Source organism: Ananas comosus, linkage group 4 (assembly GCF_001540865.1).
Source record: "Ananas comosus cultivar F153 linkage group 4, ASM154086v1, whole genome shotgun sequence".
Classification (NCBI taxonomy): Eukaryota; Viridiplantae; Streptophyta; class Magnoliopsida; order Poales; family Bromeliaceae; genus Ananas; species Ananas comosus.
Genome location: NC_033624.1, coordinates 7,843,761 through 7,860,634, shown reverse-complemented (window position 1 = coordinate 7,860,634; position 16,874 = coordinate 7,843,761). Strand labels below are relative to the sequence as shown.

General features: G+C 40.8%; 1 protein-coding gene across 2 annotated transcripts; it reads left to right on the top strand.

Annotated features, from left to right (window-relative positions):
* On the top strand, positions 266-4,278 carry LOC109708478. 2 transcript variants are annotated; one of them, XM_020230237.1, is made up of 3 exons: positions 273-891; positions 3,612-3,791; positions 3,879-4,278. In XM_020230237.1, exons 1-2 carry the CDS (start codon positions 547-549, stop codon positions 3,774-3,776), a joined length of 510 nt encoding a protein of 169 aa, XP_020085826.1. In that variant the 5' UTR covers positions 273-546; the 3' UTR covers positions 3,777-3,791; positions 3,879-4,278. The 2 variants fall into 2 exon arrangements, with proteins under 2 accessions (XP_020085827.1, XP_020085826.1); XM_020230238.1 differs by lacking the exons at positions 3,612-3,791; positions 3,879-4,278 and adding an exon at positions 1,021-1,952 and having other exon boundaries at positions 266-891.

Here is a 16,874-nt window from a genome sequence, read left to right as displayed (position 1 = left end):
GGTTAACTTAACAGGAGATAACTGCGGGGTATTTTGCAATAACGGTGGAACATATGAGGGGCATTTTAGAAAGAAAAAAAAAGTAGGGATAGATCGGATATTTTCAGACGCATGAGTGGTATATAGGCAATTATCCCATAAAAATAATAAGCTAAACTAAAGAATTTGTTACCATAGGTAATCAAATATGTGAAGTTTTATACCACCAAATTGTAATATCCGGTTAGCAAAAGAAAAGGAGCATGATATGCTCGCTCGTTCTCTCCCTCCCTCTCTCTCTCTCTCTCTCTCTCTTTTTCTCTCTCTCTCTCTCTCTCTTATGTGGTCAAAAGGAGAGTCTTTCTCTCTCCCCCCTCCCTGACCATAGGGAAATCATAGCAGCAAGAACGTCTTCTATCTCTCAAGCCACCGTAGCTCAGAGAGAGAGAGAGGGAGGGAAAGGTAGAGGCGGAGGCCGTCATTATCAGCGGCGAGCGTCGAGCGGTGATGCCGTTGCGACGGGCGACGCCGTGTTAGCGTCATCCGAGGCGGTTGCGGAGAGGGAGAATGGGGGAGACGGGGCCGGCGATGGCCCCGCTGGCGGCGGCGGAGAGGAGCACTGCGGGGGAGGAGCGGTGGCGCCAGCTGGACAGCTCCGTGAACGCGGTGTCGTTAGGGTTCGTGGCCACCGCCATCCTTATCTCCATGTTCCTCCTCATGGCCATCTTCGAGCGCTTCCTCCTCCGCAGCCCACCCGCCGCCAATGCTGCTGCCGCATCGTCGTCGTCCTCCTCCTCCTCCTCCTCATTCTCCTTCTCCTTCCTCTCCTTCCGCCGGAGGCGTCGCCCGTCCCCGGACCTCGAGGCGCAGCGCCGGAGCTTCGCCGTCAAGCTCGATTGCCCCTCCCCTGAGGTATACGCATGCCCATAGCCTCAATTTTACTCCCTTATTTTCGACCTAATTACTCTCTGGCCCCTGCATTACTGTCTTATCATTATTTTGTTGCTTTTAGTTTTTTGACCGCCGAATTGCTCTCTGCAGTGAGAGAGAGTACGACAGCAATGCATATTCTATTTGTTGTTGCAAGTGATAACATTTCTCGCAAATGGCAGTAATTGTGTTAAGATACATAATTTCTCTAGTTTTACGGAAGAAGGAAGAAGACAGATATTTTTACTGTTTGTTTCCGCTCTAGTTATTCCAAATTTCTTTCGGCTACATAGCGATTGGCAGCCTTCAGCACCAATGAAAGGACCCTTCGCTCAGATTCTGTAAAATCCTGTGATTCCTACCAGTCGCAGCCTGGAGTCAAATTTCATTTATTATGATTTGGGAGACAGTTGAATGAAACTACTACTGTGTGGGGTCTCATTCCAGTTATTATACTCTACTGTAGAATGTAGTCTGTACTATCTAATAGCTTTTTAACTGCTCCATGGAGAATAATAAGCTATTGAGGTATTTGTCATGTAACAAGAAAGAAGGTAACAAGAGAGAAAGCATCTGCTGTGTTGGGACAGGAAGAGTGGGCAAAAGAAATTTGGAAAGAGGCTAACAGGACATAAATTTGGGTGTTGTGGAGTCGCGGTCTCAGGTCAATCATTTTGATGGATGTTGCTCTTGCATGGTGTCCATCTGTGCTGTTGGATCATTCTCATGTTGATGGCCTATTCAACTTACACGTAAATTGGCCCCTCGCAGGATAGTTGAGCTGACTCAAAGGTTCGTCAGAAAACTAAATTTGGATCGTGTCCGTCATTAACGAATCTTAATTTGTCCTATTTGCATGGAATTAGCCATCGTCAGGCAAGTTTGCCTGGGCATTACTCAGGAGAGGGAAATTGAGTTTCACTGTTTCTGGTGAAAGTAGGATAGATGGTGAATACTAAGATTCACCATCCCCTTAATTCGTCATAAGATGACTTCCTCCCGAGTTAGAGAGAAGTTACAGGGAAGTGGAAGCTAATAAAAAAAGGTACTCTCTTAGTGTTGCTGTTTGTTTATAGAGCATTTTTTATTTAAATGAACAAGAAGTGTAAAATGGACCTCATGTAATGTGCTTAATAAGCCAAAAAAGTTGTGATCAAACCTTTTGTTGGTTAGCAGCCATGCTCAAAAGTTCAAAATTCTGTCACATATCACTTAAATAAAATACAGTTCGCACCAATCAGTTTTCTGTGCAACTTCAATTAGCTTTCCTTTACAACTGCTTTTTAGTTGATAATTCTACTTTCTTAAGTTTGTTCCTTTAGACATCGGAAATTACCATAAATTGCGATACAATAGTGACTTCATTAAAGGATGTCGGTAGAAGCAATATTTATTGCATGTTGTCCTATTATTGGAGAATATGCTATGATACGAGCTTTATTAGGCATAATTTCATAGTAAAAAAATGGAAATTTTTTTGTTTAGGTCGACAGAGAGAGCCAATCTCTTGACAAGGTGGAATAACTCCCTAATCACGTAAGTAGTGTTAAGTGTTTAAGTAGGTTGCAAGGTTGTTAGGGTGGCCAGGCAAACCCTAGCCTCTAGGTGAAGAAACCTGTTAGTTACCTAAGCATTTAGGTGAAGTGCCCAGTTAATATGTGGTCAATTAAACATTTTATTAGAAAAAGTTTTTAAAACTAAACAATGTTGTCTCACTTGCCAAATTCATAAGAAATTATCAGAATTTAATCATTGTTACGTTGCCGCTAATTTATAAAACCATTTTAAAGAGAGAAAATTGTGAGAACAGAACGTGATGTGCAATAAATGGTGTATTCTCATGTTTCATTGAGTGAAATTCCAGCAAATGTCTCATCTTGGTTCGTTTACTTTTTATGGAATAAACTACATTTATCCTCACTAGGGACAATTATTTTTCTCAAGATTAACAACTAGTGAAGTTACCTAAATATATGTATTTGATTTTACGATATAATCCTAGGCAATTATCTAATGTTCTAGGTACCAAGTTGCCCCACTATTGCCTAAGCAGTTAATGCTTATGCAGTCTGGGTATGTAGGCAGAGCACCTAATGGTTTAGTTAATGGTTTTTGACAAACCAGATGGGTTGCTAGAAAGTTTAGTTCCAGCACAAATGGGTTTCGGTCTGAAAAGATCACATGGCACCTGGAGGATCTTGAGCTCCTTGTTTGACTATAGATCTCTGGTTGAACAGCACTACTTCTGCAGAAGCTTTGGCCTGTCGAACAGTCATTTGCGTTGAGAATTGGTTTAGAAGGAATAATGAATTTTCCTTTACTATAAACTGAACTACTGTTTCATAATTTCATTGTGTTGGCTTTTCATTCTCCTTCAAGCAGTTATAGATTTATAGCGGTTGTCTAGTTTTGTCTGTATTAGATCAAATTTGGAGCAGGAAATCAGTGGTTACAGTTCGAATTGCAAGGTTGCCAACGGCAGAATACATAATCCAAATTTGAAGGCTACATACTAAGTTAACTCGTCAAACTAGGATATTTACCAGCATATATATCACAAGAGTTCAGTGTTATGTACTATCATTGCGGTCATCATTTGTTTCTTAGGCAAACTATGGTAGCATATATGTCATTATTATCAGTTTGCTGATAAAGCTTAGAGGTGGTTAACCAAAAAGAAGTTTTGTTTTGTTGTTTGGCAGATGTCTGTATACTCGAAAGGGGTGTCAGTGCTTATGCCTGGGCACAATATACCCACCTTTATTGCGCATCCTACCCCGCCCCCAGCCCCGGACCCTTGCTCACCGGAGAGGATAAGGTGGCCTTCCCATCAGCACAACCCTTTCACCACATCTGATCCACTCTAGCATCAAAATCAAAAGGTGACTCCCCGCTTCAAAATTGTGCCCAATCGAAAGAAAGGGTTACGAAAGAAATTGACACTATTCCTTGAATGATGTTCTTTGCAGTCAGGTACTCTCCTCTTCTTCGGTTCATCAAGGCAGTTCAGTTTGGTTCCCACCTTCTATTCAATTTGCAAGCGGCAGTTTGAACATGAAGATGACTTTCTCCGGATAATTTGTACAGTTGTCTCTTGACATTTCCAATTATGCTGCCCACTGTTACATTTGTGGCAGGAAAGTGGTGGCTTTCAAATCTCAGTTCGACGTCCATGTTTTATTTTTTCTGATTAGGAATTGCAGTTGTATCTTGGGATGTCTTTGAACAGATTGGGCTAGTTGTTCCTTTCTGTATCCATCCCTCTCGGGCTACTGTGTAATATATTTTCATGTCCAATGCTTTCGAAATATCCCTAGTGCTAGTGTTATTGAGTGCCTTCTAATGCTAAGAGTGAATTAATTTTATGCTTGTTTCAGCGATTAATTGTTGATTAGTGAAGACACTGATTAGTGAACACACCCGTGCGTTGTGGCAGATTTCTTTTGCAGAAATAAATAAATAAATGAAGTTAAAGAAAAAAATAGCAAAAAAGTAATAAAAGAAGAGTTAAAGAGTAAAAAAGAATAAAAAAAAGAAAAGAAAAAAGAAACTGAAGCGGTAGCAGTAAAAGTACAAGAAGGGCAAGAAAAGAATAAAGATAAAATTATAAGAATGATAAATTATATTTATAACATTAGTAAAAATTAAGAATTAAAATATCATATGCCTCATAGCTCGAGATAGAAATTATAACTAATTAAAGTTATAGAAAGTTATAGAATTAAAGTGTCGTGTGCCTCATAGTTGGAGACAGAAATTATAAAGCATTAAAGTTCAAGAACTAAAATACCACGCATCATATAGTTTGAGGACCAAATCCGTAATTCACCATTTTTATGTTTTATTTTTATTCCGAAGACAGAATTGGGCATCGATTGGTTTGTTCAATTATTAATTTAATTTAAGGGAAAAAAACTATTTGCCTACTTCTTAAAATTAAAAGTGATTTTAGATATTTTAGAAGATTTTATATGGGAAATTAATCATTTATCAGATTAAAAATATGCCATTAAAGTTTGATATTAAAATCAAAATAAAAACGTGCACTAATTATGAACCATTTTGAATAAGCTATCCAATATTTCAAAATTTTATTTTTTTACTATCCAACCTTTCAATATGTTAGATTTGGGTTAATCAATGATACTTTGACTTCAAAATTGGAATACGTTGTATAGCTTTATAAATTTAATTAGTATATTTATAAAACTTTTACATCTAAATTTATTAAAATAAGTAATTAATCCATCAATCTGTCTTCTATTTTTTATTGTATAATCAATACTAAGTGATCAATATTATAAAAATTTATATGTAATACATGCAACTAAATTATTTAAAAGTTATATATAAAAAATTATATATTTTAAAATTTTATAATGAGAGATAAGGGAATTAAATTGAATTAAAAAAATTTCAATCCCTCGTGTTCAAATCAATGGAGAGAGAAAGAAATCAAAATTAAAAAAAATTGGGCCAGGGCCGGTCGTATGCAGAGAGAGAGAAATCAAGATTAAAAAAAAGTTGTTAGGGCCTGTCACGCCCCGGGACACAGCGGAAGCCCGCCCGGCGCGTGTCCAGACCCGCCATATGTCTAAAACATATAATGCGTCTAAAACTACGGTGAAAATGAGACGATAAAAGAAAGCATCTAGGAGTATCAGAGCATGCTATAGGACTAAGTCCTACAATAGAGAAAGGAACATAAAGCTGAAGTCCACTAATAAAAATATAAAGTAGACTAATAAAAATATAAAGTAGTACAAAGGAATCCCCAAAACAAGTGCTGAAAGTGAATACATAGGTGGTCTCTATACATGGATACAAAATCCCTCACTCTCTCAACTACAAAAAGAAAGAGTAATCCATCTAGGCAAAGAACCGCTCCTCGTTAGCTAGCTATGCTATCCCCTTGCCTCGATCCCGCGCCTCCGCCGGTGCCGAAGGCTCTGAAAGAAACCACGAAAAGGAGGGCATGAGAACTATTAAAAATAGTTCCCAGTGGGCAATTACTGACTTCAGTGAACTGCGCCACAAGGCCCAAAAGCTACAAAGAGGAGGTCAGTGATAAAAATGTGGTAAAGAAAAAGGTAAGTAACAATGTAACTCACTATAGCATGATGTCTCTACTTAGCATGATTTGCATAATCACTAAAGCAACTATAACATGAATGTACATGGATGTGTATGACATGAATAAGCATAAGTATGCAACCGATACGATGTCCTCAAGCAAATAGTAAAGATGTCATTGTTTACTATTCTAGACAATGTACTAAGTCAGCATCTGTCCACATGTCGTAGTGAATACTCAAAGTCAATTCTGGAGAGACCCACCCGAAGGCTGTCTATGGCCCTGAGACCTACCCGTAAGCTGTCTGGCCGATGCCGAGCCTAATGGCCCCGTGGTAGTCATCATCCCCACCCTAGGAATGAGCCTGGCCCACGGCAATCCACTTCGGCGCCCAATCCCGCACGGCGAACGTATCGCGATGGCCAACTCCGGAGTGCCGGCTTGTAGGGAGCGACCCTCACAAGCATGTGCGAATGAGCACAATGGCAAGCATGCGTATCAGTCTGTCTCAAGTCTCAAGTCCTCATGTCTAAATACATGGAATATACCGGATGTTACTAAGGCCCACCACTATGTCGTCATGTCTTTAAAATATAGTCGATGTCCAACGGCCTATCGCTATGTCTCTATGTTGCAATTTCATAGCTGCCCCTTTATGACACCTTTGTTCAATAAGTTCAAGCATGATATTTATGTTTATGAATACATAATTCTACTCATTTTAAACATGGAAGACATGTTTTCAACTTGCAAAGCCAACCACTTTCCACAATGCATGCAGTCTACATATATAGCTCTACTATATAGAGTGTAAATTCCATGATACATAAGGCATGCATATTAAGTATTCTAAAATTCATATAAATCATGTTTAACATGGATGTGCTCTTAAAAAGACTTTACGAAGCGTTTAGAAAGCATATGGGCCATTTCGCCCCGTTTTCATGAAGTCAAACCCACCAATCAAACCGCAAACCTTCGTTTTGCCGAACGAAGTTGCCCACAAGTCTCCTAGCACCCTAAGGTGGTAAAAGAAGAGTCAAACCACTAAACGATCTATCCCTTAGATCAAACATTAACATCATCATACAAAAGGGGAAAAACTCACTTATATGGTGAAATCCTCTCTCGATCTTCTAAAGAGAGCAAAAACCCTTCCAAAGCAACCTAATCAAAAGTTCTAATCCAATCAATTAGGTTCATAAAGGTTTAAATCCAAAACCCCCAAATAAAACCCTAAAATCCAAAATCTAGGGTTTAATCTCAAAAGAACCAACAAAAGCTAAATCTAGAGGAAAGAGTAAGTTGCTTACCTCCTAGAAGCTCCCAAACAAGACTCAAGTTCACCAAAATCAGTGATCCTCCACCACAAGTGCTCCAACCAAGGCTTCAAACTTCAACCATGGAGAAAACGCACCAAAGAGGCAAAAGAGCACAAAGAGGGAGATCAAAACCAAGAAGAATCCATCAAAAATGGAAGAAAACCAAGGGGAGGGAGCTCTCACCTTTTTCTCCTCAGCTCTGGGCTCAAAGGAGCCCTAGAGGGGGCTGGGTGGTGTTATAAAGGGTTTGCAACAATTGCAAAAACACCACTCCACGAAACAGCCCATTCTGCACTGCGTACCGGTACACGGGTTTGTGTACCGGTACACATGCCATGCACCAGTCCAACCCGAGCCTCGGGTTGGCACGAGATCTGCCTGCGTACTGGTACTCAAACCACGTACCGGTACAGCCATCAGCGTGTACCGGTACAGCCATCAACCCTGTACCGGTACACAGCCCTGCTGAGGCTACCCGAGAGCTGACCAAAAATCCGACTTTTCGGACTTTGGTGTTAGATTTTAAACCTCCAATCTCGAGGCTCGAACCATGGGTCGGAACACAGTCAACGACCCTCTACGAAGTGTGGAAAAGTTCAGAACACAAATAAACACTCGAACCTTACAATTTGCAAAGGTTTAATGCGTCATAGGGCCGAACCCATGCCCAACCAAAAAAATAAGGTGGGGCCCATCCCACCTAAAGTCATGCCACCTGTAGATAAAACAAGATTCACAATATGTAATAGATGGAGAGAGAAAGAAATCAAAATTTTAAAAAAAAAACATGGGCTAGGGCTGATGTCACGCCCTGAACTTCAGTGGAAGCTCACTAGCCACGTGCACAGACCTGCCGTGTATACTAACACCTCTAGTGTACACCAGGCGTCTACAACCGTCATAGCGAAAAGCATAACTCCCTAACCAGGTAATAAGAGCAAGTACGTAAGTACATAAGCTTACACTATAAACAATTCCAAACTAAAGTTTAGAACATAAAGTACAAAGTACATTCTAAATGGTTCCAGAATACAACTTGAAACTAAACTAAAGTAAGCTTGTATGGTTCATCTATCCAGACATCGCGGAGGCTCTAACTAGTCACTGACCCCTTGCCATGAACCCTAACCTTTTCCGCTGTGGAAGGCTCTGCACAAAAGCAACCAACAAATGAGAGTGAGATCCATTAAATAATAGTTCCCAGTGGATAAGCTGCCGAGAGTGGCGAAGTACACCACTAGGTCAACTGAGGAATGAGTAAACTACAGTAAGTACAACAAGTAATTGTAACAGATAGATGCAATGAACCAACTATGTACATGTCTCAACAAGATATATTTTCTAACATGTCTTATATACTACTCATTACATATACAAATTGATATATTATGCTAGTTACAAATCGTCCATCATTAACCTACATGTCATGATTCATGCAGCATGTCATCATTCTAGTTTAACTAGCTGATGATATCGCATAGTTGTTTCCTATACTAACAGGATTGTAAACATACAAATACTGTCATCACAACTAATGACTAATAGAAATGTCAACCTTCTAGTATGTTCACTACTAGGTATATCTTAACTAATAACATAAAGTATTTTTACTACTATGTCCCCTAAGGTTACATTTAATTACATTAACCCAATTAACAAAAGACTTACACGTAGTAAAGTCCCAGCTTGTACCGTGCCTAATGGCCCCGTGGAAGTCAACACTACCCACGGCAATCCACTTTGGCGCCCAGTCCCGCACGGGCGATCTGATGTCGCAAGGCCAACTCCGGAGTGCCGGCTTGTGGGGAGCGACCCTCACAAGCATGTGCGAATGAGCACATTGGCAAGCAAGCGTAATCCACAGCATAGCGTTCATAAGTTCATCATATCTCTAACATGGAATTTCAATTTCGACACAAGGTCGGCAATTAACAATAAAGTCATGTTCTACTATCAACTACTTGGTGACATATTTCTACCAATAGATAGTATGACTTAAACAAGTACATGGTTGTATCATATTGATGATTCTAACGGGCTACACCCGCAAACTCATATATAGTCCATTCACTACTCCCTATAACATAAGGAATGTGGTTTACTACATTCATAGTCAATGATTCACTATGGTGTTCATACAAACTTGTGGCATATGTAATATATTTCTACATAAACCTCCACTACATGGAGTATACAATTGATGTGCAATTACTTCTATCTGACTATACAAGTATGTCATCTCACGACCCCTAGGTCGGAGTCTAAATTATAATGTCAAATTCTAGTTATTTAACTAGGCCATATGCAATAACATGAAGTTCATGCCAACTCAATCATGTGAATGCCATGAACAACTTGTCTACACATGTCACGCCCCGGGACCGATACCAATTTGGGCCGGCCCGAGCACGTCAAACAGACGCAGAACGGACAGAGTTTCCCCTATCCGTCCAAGGCTCATCACATGTACAAATTCAAACAAGAAATGCACTAGCGGAAACATACACAAACGGCTTACACGAGGGTAAGCAATAGCCATTAGTGAAAGAAAAAGGAAACTAAACATTCACAAGTACTATGATTCAGTTTAGATCATGTACATTACATCCAACCTGTAATTTTTCGAATTCCTTACATTTCGTTTCATCATTTCTTTCTTACATCACATTTACCTCAAAATACACATTACATTCTTTTCTCAACATCACTAGTCATCAAATACAAAAGATGAACATAGGGCACTCTACTAACAAAATGTAAACCCAACTCAACTCTGGTGGCCTCTGTCTAAGGCGCGATACCTTTACCTCGGTTGTTCGCCGGCTCGCTCGGTCCCGGCTCTGTGGAAATAGTAGGGTGAGAACTACAACAAAGTTCCCAGTGGGTTCGGCCTCAATGTCACCGACTTTCCCACTAGGACTAACTCAGGCATAATAGAAAGGAATAGGCTGTAAATAGTAACCAAACTATACATAATGCTAATATGCCTGAACAATAAGCAGAAATATGCTCAACATTAAATAAATACAGATTATGCAAATTCTTTGTTCTTTATCTTTACACTTTGTTCTTTGTGCTTTGCTCTTTGTTCTTTATTCTTTATTCTTTAATCTCAAGGCTAACCCGGGGGTTTCGCCACATTAACTTGCTTCACATTAAGTCCATCATCGCAGGAACTCACCCGCTAGGACCGTCCTTCGGGTTTACTCCAACCCGTGATGCATAACTCCGGAGCGCATCGCCCGAGAGGGAGCGACCGCCCTCGAGCACGGAACTCATAGCAAGTATGCTCATATCCTTAACTCAAAGGATTTATAAGTTCAATCCTGACTTTACACTAACTCTAGTGTTCATTACATCACTTTATGTTGCTAACTCTAGCAATCATTGCTCTTTACATTTCCTTACTTTTGCTAACTTTAGCATTCTTGTTCTTTACATTCTTTATTCTTATTGCCCCACTTTATTTTAACTTTACACATTGTCATTTTCATCATTCTTTACATCACTTTGGTTCTTTGGCTCACACTAACTCTAGTGTGACTTTACTTTACGTTTTCAAATGCCACTCGATCTATGTCATTGTGTCACTCTGTTCTTTTGCTCACTTTGGGTGCTCACTTTTCTCTCATGCATACACATAGGGTTTTCGACGTTTACATAGTTCTCATTCATCATATTATGCAAGTTGTACTCACAATCATGCATCATTACATTTCCATCATTACTTTACCCTAAAATGCATGCAACAAGATATATATACATGCTCAAATGAATGACACATTAGGCATAGAGAGAAGTTCAATGAGTTTGAGAAGCACCACCCACCTCGTAGGCTTTCAAAGGTGCTCCGATGATTTTTTTGGGATTTTTAAATCTTTCGTTTCTCACCTGCGGCAAAACGAAGCCCTATTAGGCCATTTTGCTCATAACTTTACACGCACTTTTCGTAATGCTATTCCGAGCGCACCAACGCATCGGAAATACCCCCAATTAGGTTTTTAGAGGGTCAATTGCACTTAGAAACCCCTATGAGTAAAAGCCCCAATTTGGGTGCCCTAGCTCCATAGCATCATCAAACCTAGGGTTTTATCTCAAAGAGAAGCAAAAGTAGCTTCATTATACTGTAAAGAGTCCATTAGAACCATTCCTAGCTCATTCCAAATCCTAGTTTGGATTCCACCATGAGAGGGGATGAAGCTCTCCTTCAAGCTTCACCTCCAACACTAAACCCATGGTCTTGATCTCAAATGAAGCAAAAGAAAAGCTTCAAAAACTCAAAATGCTCTATAAAAATCATTTCTAGGTCACATAGCCCCCATTTTAAGGTTTTTGCATGATTAGGGTTGAAGCTTACCTCAAAGCTTTCCCTAACTTGCACTAGAGAGGAAGAAGATGGAGTGGCTTCACTCCAATGGCTTCTCCTCTACCTTCTTTTCCTTCTTTTCCTTTGTCTTCTTCTTCTCCTTCTTTGTCTTCTAGAGAGAGAAAGAGAGGAGGGAGTGTGAGAGGGAGTGGAATGAGAGAAAAGCCCTCATGTCCCTCATACATAACCATTGGGCTGCAAACATACTAATAAACCCCTCAACTTTCACTTATATACACTGCCCGAACTGGGCTGATCGCGCAGGCAGGGATCGGTCTCTCCCTCAGGGACTGGTTCCCGAAGGCTCTCCCCGCGCAGCCAGAGCTGCTGCGCGCGATGCATCCGGTCTCTCTTTGGGAGACCGGTCTCTCGGGGACCGGTCTCTCAGGCAGGGACCGGTTCCCGAGAGCTGATTTCTCAGGACTTAGCCGATTTTTCGGCTGGCTCATTTCATACGCGTTCGGGGACTGGTCTCTCCCACCAGGGACCGGTCCCCGAGAGCTCAAAACTGCAGAATGCAGATTTTGATTCTCTAGCTCTCGAAAACCTTCCGTAACTCACTTTTGATCATTTTAACACCTTCGGACTTTCCGAAGTGTACCATCCTCGCACTTTGGTCAATTTGACTAAAGTTCGACATTTTTTATTTTTCGAATTTTCGGTATATTACAACACAAGTATACAAAACCTCAGGTAAGGTATTCTACACATGATCTCTAAACAATTCATTCCACAATATAAAGATATAACTTGTTATATGCGATATGCACAGAAGTCCTATCGTCATGTCTACAACATGGAATTACATAATTTAACTCAAGATTAAGTGTCATAATCATTCTCCACTTAGTTGTTAGTCTACACTAAGTATCACATTCGTAGCTCTACATCAATTTCCTATGAAATGATGCAATATGTAACTTGTCTACACAAGTTTTACTAAACTCATGTAATGCATGCTAATTAAGAAATTATCGTAGCCCCTTTTCTCTACTACTTAGAGGTTCCACTTTATCATATATGATAAGCATGTTTTATGCATGCACACACCCAATCAAACATATATTCACATGAATATGCAAGAATTTCAACTTAATAATATCAAAGAAGACATAGGAGAAATTCACCCATTTCGGTAAGGTCAAACCCACCGAGGAATCGACGACTCCTTCCGACAGCTTAAACAAGGAGCTCTCAAGCCTCCAAACACCCTAACAACAGTTCTAAATCAATTAGAAGATTTTACTAAGCCTTCTATGAAGACTTCATGAAATCATAACACATAGGTAGAAATATACCTTACATAGATAGAGCAAGTTTGTACTCCACACTCTCCTCCTCAGGTTGGGCACCTTAAAACCATCCTAAAAGAGGGTTTAACATCACTAAATCAGTTCTATATAGCTCAGCTGTGAGCTAACATACGTTATCTAGCCATCAACCAAAAACCAAATAAAGGAGCTATTAAGAAGCTAACCTTTCTTAACTCCAAGCCGAGCTCTCTCTCGAGCTAAGATCGAAGGTCACCACTCCAGAACATTGCTTCCTCTACTTCTACAGCTCCTCCAAAGTCCAAAAGACCAGCCAACATAAAAAGGAGAAAAAAAGAAAATTAATTCCATCAAAATCTTCTCAACAAGTGGAAGAAATCTTAGAGAGAGAAAGAGAGGGACTTACCTTGTTTCCCTGCAAGCTCTAGCACAGGGGAAACCAGCTGAGGTCGAGCTGGGGTTTAAATGGATAACTATCACTGTGAAATTATCAAAAACCCCCTTACTAACTCAATCTGCCGCACTGGGTACCGGTACAAGGGTTGGGGTACCGGTACTCGGCCTCAAAATAGCTAAAACCCGAGAACTCTGCGCAACTGGGTTTTTATATAGGGTACGATGCAGTACCAGTACTCAGCAATCAAACCTGAAAATTTTCAGGTTTTAGTGTTAATAGCGTATCCTAACACTTAAAACCTTTAAGTTAAATGCTGATAAGCTCACAAAACATCCAAAGTAACTCCAGTTGCTCATCTAATACTAGAATCTTGCAATTTGCTTGTCACGCCCCGAGACCCAGCGGAAGCCCGCCCGGCGCGTGCCCAGACCCGCCATATGTCTAGAACATATAAGGCGTCTAAGACAAAACGATAAATGAAGCAGTAAAGAGAGAACAACTAGGAGTATCAGAGCAAGTAGATCTAGTTGCTACAAAAGAGGAAACGAACCATATACCAAAAATCCACTAGAAGAAACATAAAGTAATACAATAAGAATCCCAAAACAAAAGCTAAACAAACACACAGGTAGTCCCTATACATGGTACACAAAATCTCTCTCTCTCTCTAATATAATAAAAGAAAGAGTAAACCATTAATCTCAAAAGTAGCTCCCCGTTAACTAGCTACGCGAGTCCCTTGCCGCGATGCCGTGCCTCCGCCAGTGCCGAAGGCTCTGAAATAAAATCATAAAACAGAGGGCGTGAGAACTATTAAATAATAGTTCCCAGTGGGCAATTACTGACTTCAGTGAAATGTGCCACTAGGCCCAAGAGCTACAAAAGAGGGTCAGTACAAGTATAACGAAAGCGAAATAATGAACAGGTATGGAACCATGAGTACTATTCTACCATGATATCTCTACTTAGCATGAACTGCATAAGTAATAAAGCAACTACAACAAGTATGTTCATGAATGTAATTAACCTGTATAAGCATGAGTATGCAACCAACACGATGTCGTCGATGCAAATAGTAAAGATGTCATTATTTACTATTCTAGTCAATGTCTACTTGTCACTTAACTGTTAAAAGTTTAATCTTATAAGACCCACCCAAAGGCTGTCTGGCATGAAGACCCACCCGAAGGCTGTCTGGCCTGTAAGACCCACCCGTAGGCTGTCTGGCCGGTGCCGTGCCTAATGGCCCCATGGTTGTCAACATCCCTACTCTTAGGAATGAGCCTTTCCCACGGCAATCTACTTCGGCGCCCAATTCCGCACGTCGAATATGTATCGCGATGGCCATCTCCGGAGTGCCGGCTTGTAGGGAGCGACCCTCACAAGCATGTGCGAATGAGCACAATGGCAAGCCTGCGTATAAGTCTGTCTCAAGTCTCAAGTCTTCATGTCTATGAACATGGAGTGTATCGAATGTCACAAAGGCATATCACTATGTCATCATATCTCTAAGATGCGTATAGTCGATGTCCAATGGCCTATCACTATGTCTCTACGTTGCATTTTCATAGTTTCTAGTTTCAAGTGCCCTTTATGACACTTTTGTCCAACGAGTCCAAACTTGATGATTATGTTCATGAATACATAATTCTAACCATTTCTAGCATAAGAGACATGTTCTCAACTTAAAAAGATGCACACCTTTCACATGCATGCGGTCTACACATATAGCTCTACTATATAGAGTGATATTCATCTTACACATAGCACATGCATTTCAAGGGTTCTAAAATTTTCATAAATCCTATCTAGCATGGATTTACATTCAAAAAGACTTTAGGACGAGTATGTAATGCATAGGGGCCATTTTGCCCCAATTTCATGAAGTCAAACCCACCAAAAATCGAAACTCTTCGTTTCGCCGAACGGAGGTGTCCACAAGTCTCCTAACACCCTAAAGATGTAGGAATAAGAGTTACACAATCGAAATGAACATCGGAAAGCTCAATCTTAATCATCTAAGCATAGAGGGCATAACTCACCTCTTGTGATGAAATTCCTTCCCAAGCTTCCAAAGAGAGCAATAACCTTTCCAACTCAACCTAGAGGAAGGTTCTAAACCTATCAATTAGGCCTCCAAGCCCTCAAATCAAAAATCTCCAAAATAAACACTAAAATTCAAATCTAGAATTTCATCTCCCAAAATCTACCAAAAATAGGTCTAGAGGGGAGAAATAAGCAACTAACCTCAAGAGAAGATCCAAACCAAGTTCCAAATGCTCTAGGATTGTAGATTGATCCTCTACCGAGCTCCTAGCCCAAGCCCCAAGCCTCCAATGGTGAGCAAAAGGGAGAGGAAGATGCTCCAAGCCTCAAGATCTTGCTCTCCTCCAACTTCTTTTTCTTCTCCTCCTTCTCTCTCTAGAAGTGTAAGGAGGGTGAGAAATGAGAGAGTGAGAGGGTGGAGATGGCCTTAAGGCCCTTAGAAGAAACAAAATCCATATAAGCCCCTCAAAGAATCACCCTGTGCACTGCCCGGTGTAACATATCACTTTTCCGTAAGTCGTGCTGAGTTCCGTCGAAATGAGCGGAACGCGGAAAGGAATGAGTTACTATAGGCTAAAAGTGTATTGGAGCCTATATATGAAGTATAAAGGGACCCGAGAGAGTGAAACTGCAATTCTGGAGAAATCCTAGAAATTTTGCTCTCGGGGACCGGTCCCTTGGGTTAGAGACCGGTTCCCGAACGTTGATCAGCCGAGCAGAGGTGAAAAATCGGCTAAGTCCTGGAAATTGAACTCTCGGGAACCGGTCCTTCGGTGGGAGACCGGTCCCCGGAGACCGATTTCATCGGGGTGAGACCGGTCCCCTTCTGTGCAGGTTGCAGGGTAGCTCTCAAGAACCGGTCCCTGAAGGGGAGAGACCGGTCCCTAAGCGCGAAAATGCCTAGAAAGGGCTAGTTGCAAAAGTGTAAAGTTGAGGGGTTTAAGTGCAAATGTTGCATGAGATGGTTGTATAGAGCTAAGGGTTAGGGTTAGCTCTCATTTCCTCACACCTTAACACAAACCTTTCCATCTCTCTCTCTAAAAACCTCTCCTCTCTCTCTCCCTTTCTCTCTAGGGCTTGGATTAAGAGGGGTTTTGGAGGAGAAAAGTTGGAGAAGAAGATCTCCAAGGTGTAGAGCAAGCTTGATCAAGGCATTGAAGAAAGGTTTTGGGCTCCAAAGGTGAGTTATGATTTTGAGTTAGGTTTGGATTTTTGCTTCTAGTTGAAGCAATTAGAGATGTCTATGGTGGTTTTCCTCCATGTTTTGTCAAGCTGGGGGTTTGATTGGAGAAGATGACATCGTAAAGGACCTATATTTAGGGTTTTGTAATTTTGAGGTTCAAACTTGGATTTGATCTCATTTTAACCTAATTGGCAGGTCTACGAACGCATCGGTGCGCTCGGTTCGGCGATACGACGAGCGTGCGCAAAGGTATTAAGAAAACAAGCTGAAACAGTACAGATCGTCGTAACTCGCGGCGAACAAGTC

Coding starts and splice junctions, on each gene's coding strand:
- LOC109708478 (XM_020230237.1), top strand. CDS start 547: ATGGGGGAGACGGGGCCGGCGATGGCCCCGCTGGCGGCGGCGGAGAGG. Junction 892..3,611: donor TCGATTGCCCCTCCCCTGAG/GTATACGCATGC, acceptor GTTGTTTGGCAG/ATGTCTGTATACTCGAAAGG.